This window comes from Plenodomus lingam (assembly GCF_022343315.1).
Source record: "Plenodomus lingam strain CAN1 chromosome Unknown contig_13, whole genome shotgun sequence".
In the NCBI taxonomy this organism is placed as follows: Eukaryota; Fungi; Ascomycota; class Dothideomycetes; order Pleosporales; family Leptosphaeriaceae; genus Plenodomus; species Plenodomus lingam.
The window spans coordinates 460,952-481,322 of NW_027093931.1; the positions used below are offsets into that span (position 1 = coordinate 460,952).

General features: G+C 52.8%; 7 protein-coding genes across 7 annotated transcripts; 4 read left to right on the forward strand and 3 right to left on the reverse strand.

Moving 5' to 3' along the window:
• Window positions 1-513: 513 nt before the first annotated feature.
• On the forward strand, window positions 514-1,070 carry IAQ61_001721 (uncharacterized protein; the record flags this gene model as incomplete). Its single annotated transcript, XM_003833540.1, has 2 exons — window positions 514-688; window positions 754-1,070. The coding sequence occupies 2 exons, from the start codon at window positions 514-516 to the stop codon at window positions 1,068-1,070; spliced, it is 492 nt and encodes a 163-aa protein (XP_003833588.1).
• Window positions 1,071-1,526: 456 nt separating this feature from the next.
• IAQ61_001722 (uncharacterized protein) lies at window positions 1,527-2,864 on the reverse strand (the record flags this gene model as incomplete). The annotated part of the gene is made up of 2 exons (XM_003833541.2): window positions 1,527-2,680; window positions 2,768-2,864. The coding sequence occupies 2 exons, from the start codon at window positions 2,862-2,864 to the stop codon at window positions 1,527-1,529; spliced, it is 1,251 nt and encodes a 416-aa protein (XP_003833589.2).
• A 308-nt stretch (window positions 2,865-3,172) lies between these two features.
• IAQ61_001723 (uncharacterized protein) lies at window positions 3,173-4,467 on the forward strand. Its single transcript, XM_066095238.1, has 3 exons — window positions 3,173-3,891; window positions 3,954-4,051; window positions 4,133-4,467. Exons 1-3 carry the CDS (start codon window positions 3,699-3,701, stop codon window positions 4,187-4,189), a joined length of 348 nt encoding a protein of 115 aa, XP_065954722.1. The 5' UTR covers window positions 3,173-3,698; the 3' UTR covers window positions 4,190-4,467.
• A 279-nt stretch (window positions 4,468-4,746) lies between these two features.
• IAQ61_001724 (uncharacterized protein) lies at window positions 4,747-9,854 on the reverse strand (the record flags this gene model as incomplete). The annotated part of the gene is made up of 4 exons (XM_066095239.1): window positions 4,747-6,178; window positions 6,225-9,351; window positions 9,500-9,664; window positions 9,799-9,854. The coding sequence occupies 4 exons, from the start codon at window positions 9,852-9,854 to the stop codon at window positions 5,138-5,140; spliced, it is 4,389 nt and encodes a 1,462-aa protein (XP_065954723.1). The 3' UTR covers window positions 4,747-5,137.
• Window positions 9,855-10,175: 321 nt separating this feature from the next.
• Window positions 10,176-11,756, forward strand: IAQ61_001725 (uncharacterized protein; the record flags this gene model as incomplete). The annotated part of the gene is made up of 1 exon (XM_003833544.1): window positions 10,176-11,756. The coding sequence occupies one exon, from the start codon at window positions 10,176-10,178 to the stop codon at window positions 11,754-11,756; it is 1,581 nt and encodes a 526-aa protein (XP_003833592.1).
• A 225-nt stretch (window positions 11,757-11,981) lies between these two features.
• Window positions 11,982-16,030, reverse strand: IAQ61_001726 (uncharacterized protein; the record flags this gene model as incomplete). The annotated part of the gene is made up of 5 exons (XM_003833545.2): window positions 11,982-13,319; window positions 13,376-14,248; window positions 14,301-14,669; window positions 14,748-15,760; window positions 15,817-16,030. The coding sequence occupies 5 exons, from the start codon at window positions 16,028-16,030 to the stop codon at window positions 11,982-11,984; spliced, it is 3,807 nt and encodes a 1,268-aa protein (XP_003833593.2).
• A 1,601-nt stretch (window positions 16,031-17,631) lies between these two features.
• IAQ61_001727 (uncharacterized protein) lies at window positions 17,632-19,930 on the forward strand (the record flags this gene model as incomplete). Its single annotated transcript, XM_003833546.2, has 2 exons — window positions 17,632-19,707; window positions 19,763-19,930. The coding sequence occupies 2 exons, from the start codon at window positions 17,632-17,634 to the stop codon at window positions 19,928-19,930; spliced, it is 2,244 nt and encodes a 747-aa protein (XP_003833594.2).
• Window positions 19,931-20,371: the final 441 nt, after the last annotated feature.

The following is a 20,371-nucleotide window of genomic DNA, read 5'->3' on the forward strand; positions in this document are numbered from 1 at the left end:
TCTTTGCCAGAACTACACCCAATATTTACAACCATCTCCAGCGGTACTCTTAGTTCTGCGTTCCAATTTCAATATATAGACCTACATACGGCTTTATACACTCTCAGCCGCCTTTTCACGCTCAACTTCATTCTCATTGTTCGTGCGCAGGAAGGAACTTGCATCCACATCACTTCAACAACCTACCAGACGCCCATCTACAATGAACGCGCCAGACCGGTACGTTACTGTCTTTTCTTCTTCTCTTATTTCTGTCAGATATCCTGTTGTAGCCGGCAAGCGCACGCCACGATGTCTACCTAGGGCTTTGGAGATGATGCGATTCAAGTCTAAAAACCTCACCTTCACTCTCACGGTGAACAACACCACCCGGTACGAGCACGCGTGCCGGCGCGCCCAACATTATATGATGGGATGCGGCCGCATCCCTTCGGGCAATGTACACACGACGCAAACGCACATAATAACTATAAACAATCGACGTCATCTCCAAAGCCCGCGCAATACAACAGGATGTCTTCTGGTGACACTGAAGCGCCCACTCAGCACTCTCGCCGGGGCGGGTTATACAGACCCAACCGAGGCCATACTGATTCCGCGCATCATACTAACGACCATGTCCCCGCCAGTTTTGAGCTGTTTCTGCTAGACGACGGCCAAGCAAAGGTCGAGACCAAAGAGGAGACTCGTAAGTTGCGCCTACAAGATGCCCCTCTTGCCCCACGTCTCTACTAATCCGCGTGCTGGCAACAGGCGTCCCTCACACGGCCATCTTCACGTTCAACAAGGAGGACCACACGCTGGGCAACCTCCTCTCACAACGCCTCCTCAAGTATGACCAGGTCATGTTCGCTGCCTACAAGGTCCCGCACCCGCTATTCGCCATGTTCGAGCTCCGTGTTCAGACCGATGGCTCGATTACTCCCAAGGATGCCGTGGTTCGCTGCTGCCGGGACGTGGTACAGGACTTGCAGAAGCTCAACGACAGCTTCCAGCAGGAGTGGTTGGGCAAGCGCATTGTCAGCGAGGGCGAGGCGGAGCGCCAGCAGCGCGAGAACAACAACTACTAGACTGCGTGTGCAGGTGTAGTTTCTGGGAGCGGGATCGACTTGAAAGAAAATGCTTTCGCGGAGTCGTTCATGGCCAATCATTTGCAAGGCGTTTCACGGGTGATCAACATGGACTTTACGATCTGGCGTTATGGATTGCGTGGAGGAGCATGTTTTTTGTCTTGAAGACTTGCGCAAGTGGGAAACCTTTTGAGGCTCCCTGTACGGCACACTCACATGGCTCAATATACCCCAACATTCGGCTTTTAGCCGGATTCACATTGATTTCTCCCCCCCCATGCTCATACGAGGTGATGTGATGTTTCCTAGCAATGACCAGTCCTGACAACATCAGGGCGTGAATCGAGAGACGAAGAAAACAAGTAGTTTTAATCAAACATGATCAACGAAGGACTGAGATCAGAGTTGCATTAGATAGAGGATTGATGATTATTCCGTTCTCAAAAAAAGACACGTCTAATCACTGTCATCATACTTGTTCCCCAATCCTACGTCGCCCAACAAAATATCATCTGGTGCTGGACCCCTGTGGTTTCTCACCCACTCACACTCGACCCTGAAGAAAATCCACACCCATCTCCTCAGTACTTCCAAAACCTCCATTGTGAATATGCCGCCTTCGAGATCATTGAAATGATCCAAATGCACACTCAGCTTCAAGCTCCATGTACACCTCAACAAGGCATCCAAGATAATGGAGGCATAGTAAAACTCGTTTGCGTGGAACCAGCGATGTCTTCTCAAGCCCCACGGATACTCGGGATTATTGCGCTCTCGTGAGCTTGAGAAGAGGGTAAGGTCCCAATCTTTGGCAACGTCCCAGTAGAAAGAGTATCCCGAGTTGATGAGCACAGCGACGAGCCACATACGGAAGAGTGTTTTTTCCGAAAGGCCCAAGGAGGAGGGGTCAGGGGAGCGTTGGAGGGCGGAGAGGATGATGACGGGGAATGCGGTACTGTATTTCAGCGCGTTGGCGAGGTGTTGACCGCCCCAGCCTGTGGAGCGGTCGATGCTGCCTGTGCGTTTGTTTGCGGCTTGGACGCGGTAGTATTCGGTGATGCATTGGCGGAGACGGATGAGCGAGGGAACGCTAATGATGAAGGGAACCCAGAATGCGCCGCCGCAGCTTCGATTTGGCGGGCCGGTTGAACTTTGCGAGGAGGAGAAGAACATGCAGAGGGAGATGAAGAGGTCGCCGAGGACTTTTGCGTAGCTTGTCAGGGCGTCGGCGAGGAGTATGTCACCAAACTTTCCATCTTGAGCCTCTGCAATACCGCCGACGGAGATGCGCTTCAAGGTTGTGAGGGTGCGAGAGCGGCCGGCGCGCGAGACGAAGGGAAGGGGTACGATGAAGCTAACAACGAGGACGAGAAGATAGAGGTTTGGGAGGATCTCCCATGCCGCAATGTCTTTGGGGCTGCCATGGGTGAGGGACCAGAAGAAGAGGAGGGAGAGCGCGAGGGGTATGGAGAGGAATGTTGCGATGCGGTAGCAGGAGAGGTGGTGTGGAGGGTGGTGTGGTGAAGTGCGCCCGGGATATCGAATTAGGCTCGGGACATCGATCTTGATCAGGGAGAGGTAGTGAAGGTTGAGGCCCCAAGCCCAGATGCCTGGGGTGAGCGAGTTAGTTTGGGCTTTAGACGGGTGTGTGCACCACACTGGGGGAGATGGGAAAGAGAGAGAGAGAGCAGACGTACCCAAGACGATGATGAGTGCCACGCGGTAGGGCAGCGGCAGTACTCGGCTGAAGCCATCAATATCCAGCTGCACATGCAAGTCACCGCTGCTCATCATTGGCAGTCAATCATGAAGGCCTGCAAACGAGCGTCGGACAACTGGGAACTGGGGCACTGGACAAACTGGACACGTTCAGGGTGAGAGAAGTTCAGCTCCTCCTCTTCACCAGAACCAGAACCAGAACCAGAACCACCAGAACAGGACAGCTCGAGGCTCGAATTGGCGCAAGGGGGTTTGTTACCAACAGCGTGAGACCAAAAGATAGCGTGTCCACTTCGCTCTCTTCCTCTCCTCTCTCTCTCCCCCCCCTGGTCTCTGACAAGCCAAGCCTGGAGATTTGGGGAAACGACTGAGCCACAGCCACGGCCACAGCCATGGAAGGTCATCATCTGCTTATGTCAGCTTTCAAACTGTGGCTGATGGCTTCCTTCCAGCCCAGCCACACGCTTAGCCCATTTGGGCCGGATGCATCCAGACCTTGGAGCAGGCAGTTGACCGTTCTTCTGGGAGAGGGGAGCTTTGCCTAAAGAGCGGTACCCATGACGCGATCATCACGATCATTGCCACGACAAAGTGACGCTCCTCCGCCGTATTGTCATTGGATCTGGGTTGCTATTAGCAATCGGCCTGAAATCCAGCATTCCCGACTTCACACGGTTGACCGTCGCTGTCCTCTCCCCCATAGAGGATCTTTACTCCACATTCCAGTACACAAGTCCACGACCATCTTTGTCTCGCTAGACTCCACCATCTATCTACGAAGCCAATTGACCCTCGACAATTCATCACCTCCCACACACACATACACACTCTCTCTCTCCGTATTGTCGCGACACACCATAGCTCTATATTCACTGGCAACTCGCCCCGTCACACCACCACACCGCAGCCATGTCTCCTCTCTCGGTTCCCAAGATCTTCATGGCCGGCGGCGCCGTAGGCTTCGGCTACTACCTCTACATGCGCCAATACTGGTTCCCAAACCCGTACAAGACTCAGGGCGTGCAAAACATCGAGGATCGCTTCTCCGCAGCAGGCGGTTCCCCAACACACACACCAGCTGGCGGCAGCAAGCTGGGTACGAGTACTGTTCTTGCCCGTTGCACGCAAATGCAGGGAGCCAGTCAGTGCTAACAGGACACACAGGAAGCACAACGGACAATACGAGTAGGTACGAGAGCACCAACAAGGGAGGCCCTGAATCGGAGCATTTCAAGGCCAATATTTCGGATCAGCAAAGTGAGGTGTGTGATGCCCCGACGAGTCCGACTGGAGAGTGCGGATAGAGAGACAGGGCCCAATGCTTATACTGACGCGTTCTACAGCCTGTTTGGCCGCAGAAATTCTACGAGCAGCAGTACAATAACCCAAAGGGCAAATAAACGCATCACCTACCACTAACCATCACCCCCCACCGACCCGACTCAGTTATCGCATCAAGCAAGATCCACACACCTCGGACTGGGGAGGTGCGTGTCAAAGCAACTGCACATTGTATCACTCGATACTTGAAAAGAGACAGAAGTCTCGAGGTCGAAATTATGTAATTGGCCTATTTACAATGTAAAAGATAAAATATCAAATAAAGGCCGCCTTTAGCTAGGTCCTGTCTAAACGCAAGACGATCGAATCAAATCAAGCAATCAACATGACCTGGCCATGTTCCCCTTGATTTTTGCATCAACAGAGCTGCGATTGACATCCATCCCTGAATAATGTTTCACATGCCAAGTCAAATGACATGGGGCATGCTGACTGAAATCAACATCATCAGCCTCTCCTCGACAGGACTGACGACCAGTCTATTGGGTCCACTGGCTTCTCTATCATCATTCAGCATGTCACCGACCTACATCGCATGCAGCAGAAAATACACACACACACACACACACATATATATATATATATATATATGAATTCACAAACACATACATACACATAGACATGGACAAACATCGTTGCTCTCGCTTTGCTAAAGAATAAAAAGCGCATAGGATGAATGCTTGTTTGCAGGCCTACCTCCCATCCCCCACCACCAGCATGACCTGAATAGCTGTAACACGAGCGCCTATAAACGCCAACCCGTTCTCTCCCCGCTTATCCTTTGACTGCATCGACCAGCAAGATTTCAATCCTAGTATCAATAGCAAGGGAAGATCTATTGGATGCTCCACACCGACTAGCTACACCCTCGCTCAGTTTTTTTTGAAATCGCTAAGAAGAAAAAAAAGAGGGAAAACATTAAACTATATACATCCCACACGCAAAACGCGACTAGGACGGTCCTCTCAAAGGTACCATGCCCCCATGTCGTGCTGGTCGGGTTTGGATCAAGAACGGTTGATTTGAGCCTGTTGCATGCCTGGGCTTGGTTGCATTTGTGGGTTCTGCGGCGTTGCGCTCCGGCTCGGTGGACGTGGGTTTACGCCTGGACTGCCAGCCTGTTGCCGTTGCTGTTGGCTCATTAGACGTTGTTGTTGGACGAGCTGTTGCTGATAGTTCTGTACCGGGTTGGGCTGGGGGTTGCTATTCATGCCACCATGTTGTGGTTGTGATGGCTGTTGTTGTGCCATATAACTGTGATTTCCGTTTTGCACAGAGGGATTGATGCCAGAGGATCCAGCTGCCGCATTCATTGCCTGGGTCCGTTGCTTGACTACGAACCGGTGCACATAATCGCTGGCCACCTTGTGAATTTGTTCGGGGGTCCAATCCGGATGTTGTGCTTTGAGTTGAGTTTGATACTGTACATACTGGGGCATGTGCGCATTGGACAAGGATCGGGCAGACGTCTGCTGCATGCTGGCGTTACCAGTCATTCGCGGTGATCCAGCATTGTTGGCCATGCCATTCATGGGTGTATTCACGCTTCCGTTCATATTGCCGTTGAAGCCCGGGGAGGGTACATGCGCCATCATATTTGCGTTTGGCATACTGTTGATGCCCATGCCCTGTGCAAGATTGGAGGCCATGTTGATCTGCTGTTGTTGCAGTTGGAATTGTTGTTGCTGCTGATTGGCGTTCTGCAAGTGGCCTCTTTGCATGGCCATGCGCATTTGTGGATCTGGAGGTCCCATACGCTGTGCATTCTGCATGTTGCCCTGCATCTGTGCTTGTGGTACACCTGGCGTACCCATACCCATGCCGCCCATATTGCCGTTAGCAAAGTTGGCTTGCATGCCCTGTTGAGACTGATGCGGTCGAGATACCATTCCACCGCCATTCTGACCTTGTTGAGCAGACATATTGGCCATTTGCGCAGACATGTTGGCGTTGCCTGCAGGTGTCCCGTTGCGCTGCATCTGGTTCATGCCATTGGCCATGCCAGGTTGCACCTGCATCTGGGCTTGACGTTGTGCTGCCATTTGTTGCTAAACATGGTCAGCAGTGAAAGTAGAAATGTTGAGCTGTACTTACTCTAACCATCATCTCCTGTTGCATTTGCCGCTGCTTCATCTTCTCTTCACGTTCCCACTTAAGTCGGCTGAATTCTTGTGGAGTGTGGACATTGCTCTTTGGCGCCGCTGGTTCATGAGCTTTCCTGAGTGCAGCAGCCTTCTGAGATTCCGCTTGCTTGTGTGCAGCAGATTCACGCTTCCTAGCGAGCTTGCGCATTCCATCGATGATAGCGAGATGTCTATTCTCCCTTCTCCTCTCAACACGTATCGGCGTTGTGGTAGGGCGTCTCCGTGGTTGTCCTGGGGTCTGACCCTGCTGCTGCTGCTGTTGTTGTTGTTGCTGAGCCTGAAACTGTGCATATACAGTTTTATTGGCAGCCTCCAAGCGACTCTGGTACGTGCGAAAGTACTGCGTCTTAGACATTTCAGCAGGCAGACCTTCGAGCTGAACCCATCGCTCAAAACATTCCCATGGCGTCCTTCTACCAGACCCAGACACGAATTGCGATGGTAGGGAGAGTTGCTGGGAGACAAGAGACCAATTAAAAGTGTACTCTTTGACAAGAGCTCGGAGCTTCTGGTCCTCTTCCCATAGCCATTGCGAGGGGGTCCTGTTCTCGAAGAAAGCGACAGAAGGCATGTTGAATTCGGTGGGGGGTCTGAACTGATGAGCAGCTTGCAACCGATCACGAACATGTTTGTTCTCGGCGTTGAAGAGTGCAACATCCGTCATCTCCGGAGGCAAATCGTTTCGACAGAATAGTCTCCGACCTGGAGTCGATGGCATGGAATGTTCTGCGGAAGTGCCAGATCTGCTAGGTGGAGAGGATGGTTCGTCCTCGGAGTCGTAATCGAATCGACTTCGCTTCTTTGGTGGGCCTCGAATTTGGGAAACAAGCTTACCCGTGACAAATTTGGACACGGGCAGGATAGGAGGCTCTGAGATTGAAAAGGGATTCGTATCACTAGATCCTTCAAGCATGGGCTCGTAAAACGGTAGTTCTCTAAACATGGTATCGCTAGCGGGTGTTCGTTTGATCTTCATGACAACATCGTTGAATCCCAGAGAGAAAAGAGCAGCGGGTGGGGTTGCATTTTGAGGAGTTAAGAGTTCGTCGTCGTCTGCGTAGGACTCGGTCTCTAGCTCGTTTGAACCGGCATGGACAAGATCCGGCGTAGGCGCATCGTGCATATCTTCGTCTTCATTGCCGGTGCGTCTTGCTGATTGTGGGATGTAGGCGTTCATCTTGAGTGACGTCCGTTGTGTGGGTGTACTGTTGACGTATTCTGCGCACCATTCTGCGAATGACGCCGCAAGACTCTTCTTCCATTTCCTCTCTTCTCTGAAATCCGTCTGCATCCACTTCATCTCCAAGAGTAATTGATCCTGATGTGTAAATGGACGTTCAGGCTCGACCGCTTTCTGGAGCTGTCGCAGAGACCATCGATTCGCATTTTGCAGTTGATAAACTCTCTTCAGAATCTTATAGTCTTGTTGTTCACGGATCATAGCAAGCGTACCAGCGGTAGAAACAGTCTTGCGTGCCGAGCTTACCAATTCCTGCAAAGGCACAGATCGTGGTGGATGATGGGCTTGATATTTGAAGAGACCTTCAAGATAGTCGCGGCTCGAGTCTTCTGAGGCGCCTTGCAGTGATGCATAGTCCTCGTTATAAGACTGTAGAGCTTTGGACGATCGAGTCGGCGTTTTCTTTGCGAATACGACAGTGGATACTTCGCGTGACTTGCGTTCACCCGTTCTTGGTCGTCGTGGGCTGATGGACGCTGAAGCATTGCTGGAGCGAGGGGTCAGCATAGATCTAGGCCCCGACCTTTCTCCCATGATCTCAGAAACAGACTTCTGACGCATGGCACCTGAAGAAACACGCGTAGTCATTCGTTCAGGTCTGGGTGGAGGCTGGGGCGAGGCAGCCATATGTGCCGGCGTAGGTGCATCATTCATCTCAATATCAGCATCGGCAGGCGGTGTTGGGTGGTCGAGGGCTGCAGCATCGCCATCAGATCCTGCCATGTCGGTATGGTGGTCACCCATATTAGACGGTTCAGGTGCAGTGGTCGTAGGTGTCAGCAAAGAGTCGGCTGCCGGATCGTGCACCTTCTTATAACCAGCCAGCTCCTCCTGCGCAGCCGTCGCTGTTCTCGCTACTTCGTTGGCATCCTTTGTGAAAGATTGCGTCGCCGTAGAATTCGCGCCGCCAAGATGAATCTTTCCATCTCTTGCCAAGCGTATTGCTTGCTCATCTTCAATCTGCTTTTCAATTTCTGGAGTTGGAGAATCGTTCTCGCGCCCGCGTGCTTGGTCACGGGCCTCCTTCATTTGCTTCTGCAGGGCACGTTCGTGATCTTCCTTGACTTGTTGCGCGGCGGGATCCAAAATATCATCTGCCCCTAGTCGTCCAAGGCCATGGTCGTTGTAAGACTCCGAGTCAGGGCTAGTGTCTGGAGAGTGGTGAGCCGCATGTGGTGTTGCTTGCGAGTAGGGGCCGACGGTTGACGATGGCGACGACACATCAACGGCTCCACTGACATGTGTCTGGGCAGCATGTTCGTCCTCTTTCCTTTCTTTGTCCGCCACTTTCTCCAGCCTGCGTTCCGTATCTTGCAGCTTTGCTTCTTGGACATGCTGGGGTGGCAGGTGTACAACCTGAGGTGGCTTCTGTTTCCTGTCGGTAGGAAGCACAGGCAGCGATGTAGAGTCGACATCTTCGGGCGTCGTCAACACTGTGGCACCTGGCTGAACGGAGTCGAGACTTCGGCTCTCTACCTCTTGGACGGCGGGTGCCTGAGTAGGTTGGCCAGACTTGGTCGTGTTCGCAATTTCCTCATCGGCAGCCGAGGCACTGTGCAAGGAGGCCCTGCCTCGATGACCGACTGGCGTTCCAACCGGCGGAGGTGGTGCTCGTTCTGGAGGCAGTGGTTGGTCTGCGACCGCTGGCGACGACGATGCAGCGCGCAGCTGGTCCTCGAGGCTGGGTGTGCCAACAACTGGCGATGGCGTCGATGCAGGGAACTTGGAAACTGGAGCCTTGGAGGGCAGTTGAAAGGGGAATGTAGCGGGTAGAGGTGGTCGTTGGTCGTCCTCGAACGTGATATATGGCAACGTTGTTTCTTTGAAGCGCTGCCCTCTGCAAACACGATCATATGTCAGTGGAATGAAGCGAAGACAACAACGGGATGTTGCATGTGCTGCAGCCTGTGTTTTTATTTTTGCTTTTCTTTTGTGTCGACTTGTTTTTTTAAAAGATAAATTAAACTAGGGATCAGGTGTCTTACCTTTCAATGTCACACTGGTCGAGAAAGCGGCCCTCGTCGTCGTCGATGTCGTTGTGCGCGAAGTCGTCTACACGCGGCTGGTGGCCTGCGTGGAGGGTGGCGGCGCAGCAGGCAGTGATCTTGTAGAGGGAGCGCAACTTGCGTTTCCGCGAGCCCAAGCATGCTCTAGGGAAGGATATCAGCACAACAACAAATCGAAAAGTACATGCGAGCGACTCAAAAGTGTCGCATTGACACGGAGAATCCAAAAATCGGCACAGTCACGTTGTAAAGGCAGTGTTGGGGGAGATGGCACTTACTCAAGTTCATGTCTCTTCTCTGCGAGGATGGCATCACGCGGACCGTGGACGGACATATGAAGACCGACGAGCGGAGGCCGACATCCGTTATCCACGAGTGTCGCCGTGTTGATGAATTATCGGGTGCTGGAGCGTTGATGGTTGATGATAACTTTGGTTTGGAACGCTCGCAACTGATGAGGGCTTCCGCGCAAGAGCGTCGTGAGGGATGGAACCAAGCGGGCTTCCACGCTCGTCACCCCTGCCGATAAGCTCTGTCCTATCCGCACTCGGCTAGCCGTGCCGCAGGAATAAAAGTTTCTGGATCTCTACAACCTTCTTCGTCGAGACGGCGAAAGCAAACCGCACTTCGCTTGCTTGCCAATATAACAATCATAATGGCCAAAAGAAAGCGGGGTGCCGCTGAAGCAGCCGGCCAGCCAAGGGCGCCCAAGAGCAGGAAAGAAGAGCTTGCCATTCACCCGGCCAAGGCAACTGCGCCGCCCAACGCCAGCCCATCTACAGTCGCGAGCGAGGGCAGAGCACGTGTAGTCGACCAAGTCGCGAAATCTGGAGACGCGCAATTCGAGACGACCACCATCCAAGTCGTCACTGGATCTTATGAGAGAGTGCTTCACGGCTTTGCAGCTGCCATCCCCCAGACCATCGTCACGGGGTCCAGCAGCGCCTCTACGCCCGAAGCCGAGCAAGCAAAGGTCGACTTTACTGACACATTCCTCTTCAACGCACATGCCTCTTCCATCAGATGTCTGGCCATCTCCCCAACCTCAGACGAGACGTCCAAGGTCACCCTTGCGACAGGCAGTACAGACGAGCGCATCAACCTCTACTCCATTTCCACCGTCCCCCCCCGAATGGCCTCGAAGAACAAACTCAAGCTACCCTCCCTCCATGGCGGATCCATTACTGAGAACCCCAAGAACAAGGAACTCGGCTCATTACTACACCACGCATCAAACATTACAGCACTCTATTTCCCCACACGCAGTAAGCTGCTTAGCTCAGCAGAGGACAGCACAATCGCCATCACACGGACCCGCGACTGGACAGCACTTTCCACCATCAAAGCACCAATACCCAAACCACAGGGACGTCCAAGCGGAGATACTGCCGGGCCCGGCGAGGTACCCGCCGGTATCAACGATTTTGCAGTCCACCCAAGCATGAAGCTCATGGTCAGCGTAGGAAAGGGGGAAAAGTGTATGAGGCTCTGGAATCTGGTCACTGGCAAGAAAGCCGGCGTACTTAATTTTGGCCGCGACATTCTCACCGCCGTCGGCGAGGGCCGTTTCGGTACAGGCGAAGGCAGGAGGGTGATCTGGGGTCAAGAGGGCGAGGAATTCGCCGTAGGCTTTGAGCGCGGCGTTGTCGTGTTCAACATTGATTCCAAACCCAAGGGCAAGATTTTGCCCCTGCCCCGGACCAAAATCCACCAGATGCACTACTTGCCATCAAAATCGCGCCCAGCCACGCTACTAGTTTCAACCGAAGACGGCAGGATACTTCTCTACGACACCAACACGACATCAGCCCAGGACGGCACAGAAGCAGACAAAAGCAAAGACGACATTCCATCCAGTAGACTAGTTGCTCAAATGGCAGGCCCGGCAGCAGGCATAAGTGGCCGTGTCAAAGATTTTGAAATCATTCCTACGTCAACAACAACTACCTACCTCATCGTTACCGGCAGTAGCGACGGAACAGTGCGCTTCTGGGCCTTGCACGAAGAGGACCTCAATGACGATACTGATGCAGCCAAGTCAAAGGAGGGTTTTGAGGCTCGACAGGTCGGTCGGTTACTCGGTTCGTATTCGACGGGTACGCGTATCACTTGCTTGAAGGCGTTTGCGATGACTGGTAAGCAGGATGACGGGGAAGAGGAAGAGGTTGTTATGAAGGAAGTGGTGGATAGCAGCGAGGACGATGGCGAAGAGACGGGATCTGAAAGCATCCATTGATGAAATGTGGCGTAGCAGCCAACCCATTTTGTTCTCAAAAAATAAATACCCGTTGCCGGTTGTTACATATCGCGCGCGACCGCAGTCACACCTGGCTGGTTTGCAACCAAATAATCATCCCATTAGGACCAGAACATTTCCCAAGACAGTTTAGTTGGTGCTTGTTCAATCTCATCAGGGTAGTCACATACATTGTACTACGCCTACATCCACTCTAAATCGGCCCTACAAATTCATGGTAACCGTCATACTATTACTATGCACCAGCAATACCGGCGGTAAGCCCTGACACAGGACTTCCAAATCACTCACATACTTTACGCTTTCCGCATCGCTCTCACATGTTCCCTCGATCGGGCTAGGCAGTGTCGTGAACACCACTGCCGTGTCGTCAGACTGCTGACGCAGTAGTTCATTGAGGATCAGATGTTGCGCGCGACAAGGGAGGTCATTAAAAGAGAGGGGAATGGCTCGCTGGGCGGGAAAGCCGGTGGCTGGGTTCGAGGCCGGAATTGTGGCGGAGGTTCGGGGACTACTGCTGTCTGTAGTGGGGTTTGAAGATGGGGAGACAGTCGTGAAAGGATCTGGTTTTCTTGCTGTCGTTTCTGGGGATGGTGTGTCGACGAACATGATAGAGGGTCCAGATGCTTCTTCTGATGCTACAGCTGCTCGAGGCGTGGGGTTGGAGGTAAACTTTGGTAAGGAACTGTGTTGCATCGACGGTGGCTTGACCGAGGACCCTGCACGAGGAGCAGTGGATAGCTGGGATGTGGAGCTCCCAACACTGCGAGATTTCTTGGATGAATGTGTCAGAATCGCTGTTTCAGAAGCAGTCGCACCAAGTTGCGGCCGTAGTGGTGCTGCCGTGCGGGGGTTTCTCTGGCCGTCTCTGAACGAGCTACCTTTCGGGGGATTTTTCCAAATCGCCTTTCTCAGGTCTAAAGTCCTAGGATATAACTGCGTTCCCGTTGTTGTCTTTGACCTTTGTAGCGACATCTGTGAGCCACCGTTGACACTACCATCGTCACTCGATGCATCGAGATCGTATTCGTCGAAGTTGTTGCCGCTAACCGCTGCTTCACTTTCAGAGGCCATGGCTTCGTCATCAGCACCATCATTTGCATTCCCACCATGCTCTCCGATTGAAGAGCTAGTCGTATCGCTATCGCTGTCGGTGAGAAGATCGACAGTCATTCGCTGGCTGGGCACCGCTTTTGTAGAACCAGCATCCTGCAAATCGCCCATAGGTGCTCGCTTCTTCGCTTTTCGAAGCATCTCCTGCAGCGCTGCAAAGCGCCTGGGTTTTGATTCTCGTCTACCGTGTTGAAAAGATGCTATTGGCCAGTTGGTGACGGCTTCAAGGATGTCTACAGTGCGATCAATTTCTTGGCTATCGCTCATATCATTCGGTCTTCGGAGGCGCTTGATGTCTTGCCACCAACGCTCGTCCTCTAACGAACAATCAACGTCCCGGGCAATCTGATCATACTCGTCTTCGTCCCGGCCATTGATGATGACCTCGTACATGCTCAAATCTCCGCTTGCGAGCCAGAAAACAAGGACCTGGTATAGTCAGTGTCAATCCTTACTCAAAGTCTCACTCGTTCGGACCAACGTACTTCGGCTTCAATGCGAAGATTCCGTAACAATGTAGTGACGCGCTCTCGTTCTTCCTCAACATCCGTCTCATACTCCACAAACACGCACACCCTGAGCTTATATGCTCGCTTCCACGATGGCACTGTATGTAGAATACAACCAAGTTGAAGAATGAGTGTATATGTATCGAAATTAGTTGTCAATACGTTCTTTCGGCTAGGCTCGTCACCAGCAGTGGCAACCTCAGCCGACATCTGAATGGGCCAAAGATCAATGTATGTCTTGCTTGGCTCGTCGACCTCAATCTCTGCCAGTCCTACCATTTGGAATGCTCTTTCTCTCACTGTCGGTTTCGCAGGCGGCACTTCAAGGTCCTTAAATCCTCTACCTATAGCCACATTTGCTTGCAGACGCAATACGAGATCTTCGATGATAGTAACGTAACTCCGGATTCCGATTGCATCTTCGGGTCGCATTGCATCCGTAGGCAGCAGTCGATGCGCGTCACTTGTGACTCGTTTTCTCGTGCGTACTTTTGTTGCTTTGTGAGTGGCGGACGAGTCCGTAGCTTTACTGGACTGTCGAGCTGGTTGGGGAGATGGCATGTCATTGGTAGGCCGCGTTTGCCGTAGTTCCGGGAGATTGTACAGTCCCATTACCACAATGTTTGGCCTCATCCCGCCCAGTCCAGCACCAAGAACCAAGTTGCGTGCACCCCACTCCACTGTGGGAGAGATGGCGATATTGACAAATGCTTTGATTTTCGAGAAGTCAATGTATTTGGCCCAGGATTGCTGTTGCCTCCTTGCTTCTGGCACAGCAGATGCAAAGTCCTCAGTGACAATGACATGGCCAAGAACAAAGAGACCTCCTTTCTTCAGAGAATTGCAAAACTGTTGCCAGTTAAAAATCGGCCACCGTTGCATGGAACGAAGATTGGCTTACCTGAATTAGCTTGTATTGTCGTCTTGGATCATTGACGAGAAGCAGTATCTGCGGTCTCCAGAACTTGACATGTTCCTGACGCAAGCGCAAGAGATATTTTCGAGTTTGGTGATAAATGAGCCCTTGACTGACGTCTCCCCATGGCTTCGGCGGAGTCGTGTAATGGATCAGCAGGAAGATCATCAGGAGTAAGGCGATGCAGGCAGATGCATAAAATCCATCGACAAAAAACATCGTAACACCACATGCGACTGTTCCAAGTGCCGCCGTCTGCCAGTTGAACCATTGGAAAGATGGTCGGAAGTTTGGAGCAGACCCAATTTTGAGTAGAAAACACGCTAGATTCGTAACTAAGAAGGTCATGAGATACTGTCGAGGTTAGCAGATCAAGGGTTTGTGGCACACTTTATGAGATGTAGTACGGGGAATGGGGATGGGGCTACCCACTGTCATCGTAATGAAGGATGCAATCTGGTTGATATCGGCAAACATGGTGATTTGAGCGATGATGTACGTGATGAAGATGGCGTAGATGGGCTCATCCGACTTCTCTGTCCCTTGCCCAAACAGCGAGAGTCCAGGGATCAAACAATCTCGAGCCAATGCCTGTAACAGTTTGGCCGAGCCAATAACACCCATGAGGACGGAGAAGAGGGATGTTGCGACTTCACCAGAAAGTATTATCGCCGGCGAAAGATTGGTCAACTGGATGACGTTCGTGTTCCTGTAGAAGGTGTCGCGTGTTATGCTCGCAGCCATGGCAAAAATGACCATAGTGTACAGAACGAAGGTCAAGGCAATACCATATAGAGTTCCCTTTGGAATGGCCTTGCTCGGATGCTTCAAGTCACCCGACATACTGGCGCCTGCGAGAATACCTCCTGTTGCTGGGAACAAGACGCCGAATAGGTGTTGAAAACTTTCTTTGTGCTTCCCTGCACTTCCAGCAGCGCCTCTGGTGAAGTGTGGAAACAAGTTCTGGCGGAAGGTATCCGCATTAAATCCAGTGAAGGCAATTTTCTCCTTGACATTGACAAACGGTTGCTGAACTGCGGCAGAGAGTGGGATGCTCATTATGGCAACCAGCAGGACAATTAGCAGGCCATTACTACAGCGAGCGAATAGTCCACTTCCGGCCAAGCAGATGAAGGTGCACGCGGCCAAGACCAACGTTGCCCACAAGAATTGCCACCAGAAGCTTTGAGGCAACCACTCGGCCATGTCGCCGCCATGGACACCAAAGTTTTCAATCAGGCAATTGACCAGACCGACGGCGTTGAGCGAAGTGCTGAAGACCGATCCAAGGTAGTAGACTATGCCAATCGACCCACCGAATTCCGGGCCCAAACTCCTTGAGATGAGGTAATAGGCACCCCCTCCGCGAACAGTGCCATTGGTGGCAATGGCTGAAATGCTCGAGGTGGTGAGCAGATTGATCATGTAGGCAGCAAGCAGCATGCCTGTGTCGATTAGTATAGGTAGTGTCTTCTGACTGAAGCGCACGGGTACCGCTTACCCATCATTCCGAGCAGGCCTGCTTGACCCAAAAGGAAGCCAAAGCGCAGGAACATTAGAATGCTCAACACATTCAGTGTTACGGGCACAAAGACACCAGCCAGTGTGCCCAGCTTCCGGGTACCTCCCACGGGTCTGGGAACTGCCCCTGGCCTGGGCTTGGACAGGTCACTCGCAGCATTTGGTTTGTCCTTTTGAGCAGCGGATGTATACATGGACTGCCATGGATGCAGCAGTATGGAGAGCCAGCCGGTCAGGGCGCTTCGTCGGTGGTCGAATGTGTGAGCTCCATGGGGGCCAGGAGCAGGCGTACGTCGATGGTGGTCTGGAAGAAGCGGGGTCTCTTCATCCTCTGTGGGTGACTGCCTGGCGAAGGAACGTCGATGTAATCGCTGGGTATCCTCTCTTGGTGTGCGAGTTGGCAAAGTCGGATCGTGTGCTTGAGGGTAGAGGCGTGGTTGGCTGCTGGATCTGGCTGGCATCGGTCATGTTATGGGAGAGGGGATCCTAGTTTACTGGCACGAGGTATGAATTCTGGTCAACGGGTAGGTACGTACCTCCTAACGCGCCTATACTGTGTTTGGCTATTTGCGGCTTTCCGAGAGACGCAGGGCGCCAGATGCGTCAAGCGCGGAAGGAGGCGGACAGTGTTTGGATGTAGTTGACAGTAAAAAAGAGGTGAGGGACGCCGGGGTGACATCAACAGCACATGCATCGTGCATGGGTGCTACTGTACATAGTTACTAGTCCTATGCACCTTGAAGCCTATGTACCTACCTAGTAGTACCGTACCTAACAGACCAACCGGCACCGATGGTAGCAGCAGTAAGTAGGGGTATAGGTGGTGGTGTGTGTGGTCTGTTACGGTGCTCTACCTACCTACTACCAGTATACGTGTTTCAGGCATGTATGCTTGCTTCCCTTTTGAATGTGGCGTTGGGTGGATTATGTTATGATGCATCCATAGAGTACTTGTCCATGCCTTGGCGGCACCCACAGTCCCTACTGTACCGGTAGGTAGTAACAGTAAGAACATATGGTAGTATTTTCGCGGCAGGGGTCCCAGCTTGCAGGTGACAAGACACAGACAATTCTCAACCCCCCACGGGACCCCCCACGCGGCAGCAAATGCAGGTGACCTCAGTGGCTGCTCTTTCCTGCTGCCGCCCAAATGGGCACAGTCCCCCCCCCGAAACGGCGCCTTCCTGTGGACCTGCGCTCGCTGTCAACGTTCGTGTTCTAGAGTTAGTACTAGGTATGGGGACAATGCTAGGTAGGGTAACCCAGCTGTACTCTACATACATACATACATCAAACTACCTACCTGCCTACCTGCCTACCTGCCTACCTACCCACCTACTAGAGAGCACTTACCGCTACCTACCTAGCCTACTCCTGTGCCAACTGCCCTCCCGACTCTCCCTTCTGCACACTACCGGTACCCTACCACACTTCCTCCAAGCTGCTGTCTCGTCGGGAAGCACCTCGGCATGCACACCGAAAAGTCGACCTGATTTTGCATCCTTCATTCATAGTGCTTTCTCTATTCGTAGTGTTTTCTCTATTCATATTACTCCTTCCCTCCATCCCTCCAGCCAGCCAGCCAGCCAGCCAGCCAGCCAGCCTCCGTTTTTATCGTAGCTGCTCAGGAAGCCGCCCCAAAAAACAGAGTCGCTTTGCCGACATTACACGCCTATAGCCGGACCAGTTCTGTCCAGGGCCTTTCTTGCCTTGCAAGCTGGTTAGCGTGGCTTACGGATCAACCAGCCAGGAAGCTTCACACCAGCTGTAACGAGACATGGGAAAACAGACAGACATGTCCAACTCCAAGGCCGTCTCCTCATCGTCGCGCGATTCCGGCCGCACCTCGCCAGCAGAAGCTCAGCCAGTGCCTCGCGCAAACTCCATTGCCCGCCTGGGCTCGCCCGTACCCTCGTTCCCAACGGGCTCTGTCCCCGTGCGACAAATACCCACGCCAGCCCAGCTCGAAGACTCGCCCGCAGCCCAGACACCGCTCCCCGGCCGTCCCGACCAGCAGTCGTCTCTTCCTGGACCCTCCGAGTCTGCTCTCTCCTCTGCCCTCAAAGAGTCCTTCGGCAACAGCCCACCGCGTTTTGGCACTCCGCCCCTACAACCGCTCTCCCCAGCCCAGCAAGCCCCTTCGGCTCGTGGGCCGCCGAGCAATTACGGATCTTTCGATGGCCGAGGCCGTTCGCCTGTGCCGTACGAGGACCCTGAGATTGTCCGCCGTCACCTCGTCGGCCAGTATGCATCGCCCAGCCGATCGAACCGCGGCCGTATCGGCGACGAGGATGCACAGTCTCAGAGCGCAAAGGGCGCAGAAGAGGACGAGGAAGAGTTCTCGAGCCTGCAGCTCCAAGGCGGTGACATTACGAGACAGATATACCGATGGAGTGAGCAGCAGCAGGCTGAGGAGCAGGGCCGCATGCAGCGCAGCAAGAGTTTTCACGGTCCACGGAAACGTCCCGAGGACGAAGTGCTGGACATCGACTCCATCAGGCAGCCGGGAGGCTTCAGGCGGAATTACCTACGCAGAGCGGCTGGTAGTCCCTCGCCTGCACCTGGGCCGTCCGGCTATGGCACCGTTGGCCAGCCTCGTCCTCCGCCCCAGGTCTTCACAAGCAACTTTCTCGAGTTCCTGACCCTGTACGGTCACTTTGCTGGTGAATCACTGGAGGAGGATGACGAAGTCCTGGGACCCGATGAGTACTTTTCCTCGGATGCCCTAGACTCCGGAGTTCACTCGGAAGACGAGGATCGCGAGTATGGCGAGTCGAGTGCTTTGCTCACGCCAGGCAAGCGTAGGAAGCGCAAGCCAAAGAAGACTGGTACGGGTAGCCCCACGGGCGCTGCCATGTTGCTTCTCAAGTCCTTTGTTGGCACTGGCGTCCTCTTTCTCCCTCGCGCCTTTCTTAACGGCGGTATGCTCTTCTCGAACCTTGTCCTCCTGGGCGTCGCGGGCCTATCCTACACTTGCTTCGTCTTGCTGGTCTCCACTCGACTCGTCGTTGAGCATTCGTTTGGCGACATGGGTTTCCATCTCTATGGAGACTGGATGCGCAACCTCATCAATTTCTCACTCGTCATCTCCCAGATTGGTTTTTCGTCGGCCTATATCGTCTTCGTTTCGGAGAATTTGCAGGCCTTTGTGCTGGCAGTGTCCAACTGCAGAACCTTCATTGACATCAAGTATCTGATCATGATGCAGATGGTCATCTTCTTGCCTCTCTCGCTCTATCGCAACATCAACAACATCCAGAAACTCGCACTAGTGGCAGATCTCTTCATCCTGATGGGACTAGTCTATCTGTACTATTATGATTTGTTCACCATTGTCAACCAAGGCGGTGTTTCCGACATTGTCAACTTCAATGCCAAGGACTGGACCCTGTTCATTGGTACCGCAATCTTCACCTTTGAGGGCATTGGTCTCGTCATCCCGATCCAAACGGGCATGAAGGACCCGAAGAAGTTTCCCAAGGTTCTTGGAGGGGTCATGATCATCATCACCGTCATCTTCCTGAGCGCTGGAGCGTTGTCGTACGCAGCATTCGGTTCCAAGACCAAGACCGTCGTGCTCCTCAACATGCCGCAGGACAACAAGTTTGTGAATGGTGTTCAGTTCATCTACTCGCTTGCCATTTTACTCTCAACACCGTTGCAAATCTATCCTGCCATTGAGATTACAAGCCAGCAACTCTTCAGTCGCACAGGCAAGTACAACCCGTACGTCAAATGGAAGAAGAACTTTTTCCGCTTCTTCATGGTCTTGGTGTGTGCATGTCTTGCTTGGGCGGGCGCGGGCGACCTGGACAAGTTTGTGAGTCTTGTTGGCAGTTTTGCGTGTATCCCGCTGGTCTTTATTTATCCCGTAAGTACACCCACCCTTCTTCTCTACATGGCTACAGGAACTGACCGTGCCCTAGCCTTTACTGCACTACCGAGCTTGCGCGCGGACAACGTATGCGCGCGCACTAGATGTTGCTTTATGCATTGTTGGCGCAGTGGGCATGATTTACACCACATCTCTCACTATTCAGAGTTGGGTTCACGGTGGTGCCCCCAAGGCTCCCGGCTATTGCGATGGTAGATAGACGCCCGAACCTACCTATCCATATTGATTTGCTCATATCTTCATCGCTAAGAATAGTATCGCAAAGGGCAGCAGACAGCGTGGAGTTGGAGAGACATAAAAATAGTTGGGCAATGGTTTAGAATTACATGATCTGTACATACGGCTTCTCGGATCGCCAATCCTGACTTTTGCGGGTCCGTAAATAATCAATGTACTTATGATATTGCTGTCATGGGCAGGTGAAGATGGGAGAGCCGCGGATACTTTTACGCGCTTACTGGATGGCAAATGATATCATTCATCTCGTATATATACATATATATATATGTGTGTGTGTGCAGACGATGACAGATTCAGGACGGGTAGCCAGACAGCATCATTCTACCACCCACGACATGCACATAGATAGCCTTGAGCTATGTACATGCAGGGCGCGAAGAGGCCGCATTGGTACTGGTGA

Bases quoted from the DNA above. Each gene is read 5' to 3' on its own strand.
- IAQ61_001723 (XM_066095238.1), top strand. From the start codon at position 3,699: ATGTCTCCTCTCTCGGTTCCCAAGATCTTCATGGCCGGCGGCGCCGTA. The intron at 3,892-3,953 runs GTACTGTTCTTG...CAGGACACACAG, and splicing joins CGGCAGCAAGCTGGGTACGA to GAAGCACAACGGACAATACG. The intron at 4,052-4,132 runs GTGTGTGATGCC...CGCGTTCTACAG, and splicing joins TTTCGGATCAGCAAAGTGAG to CCTGTTTGGCCGCAGAAATT.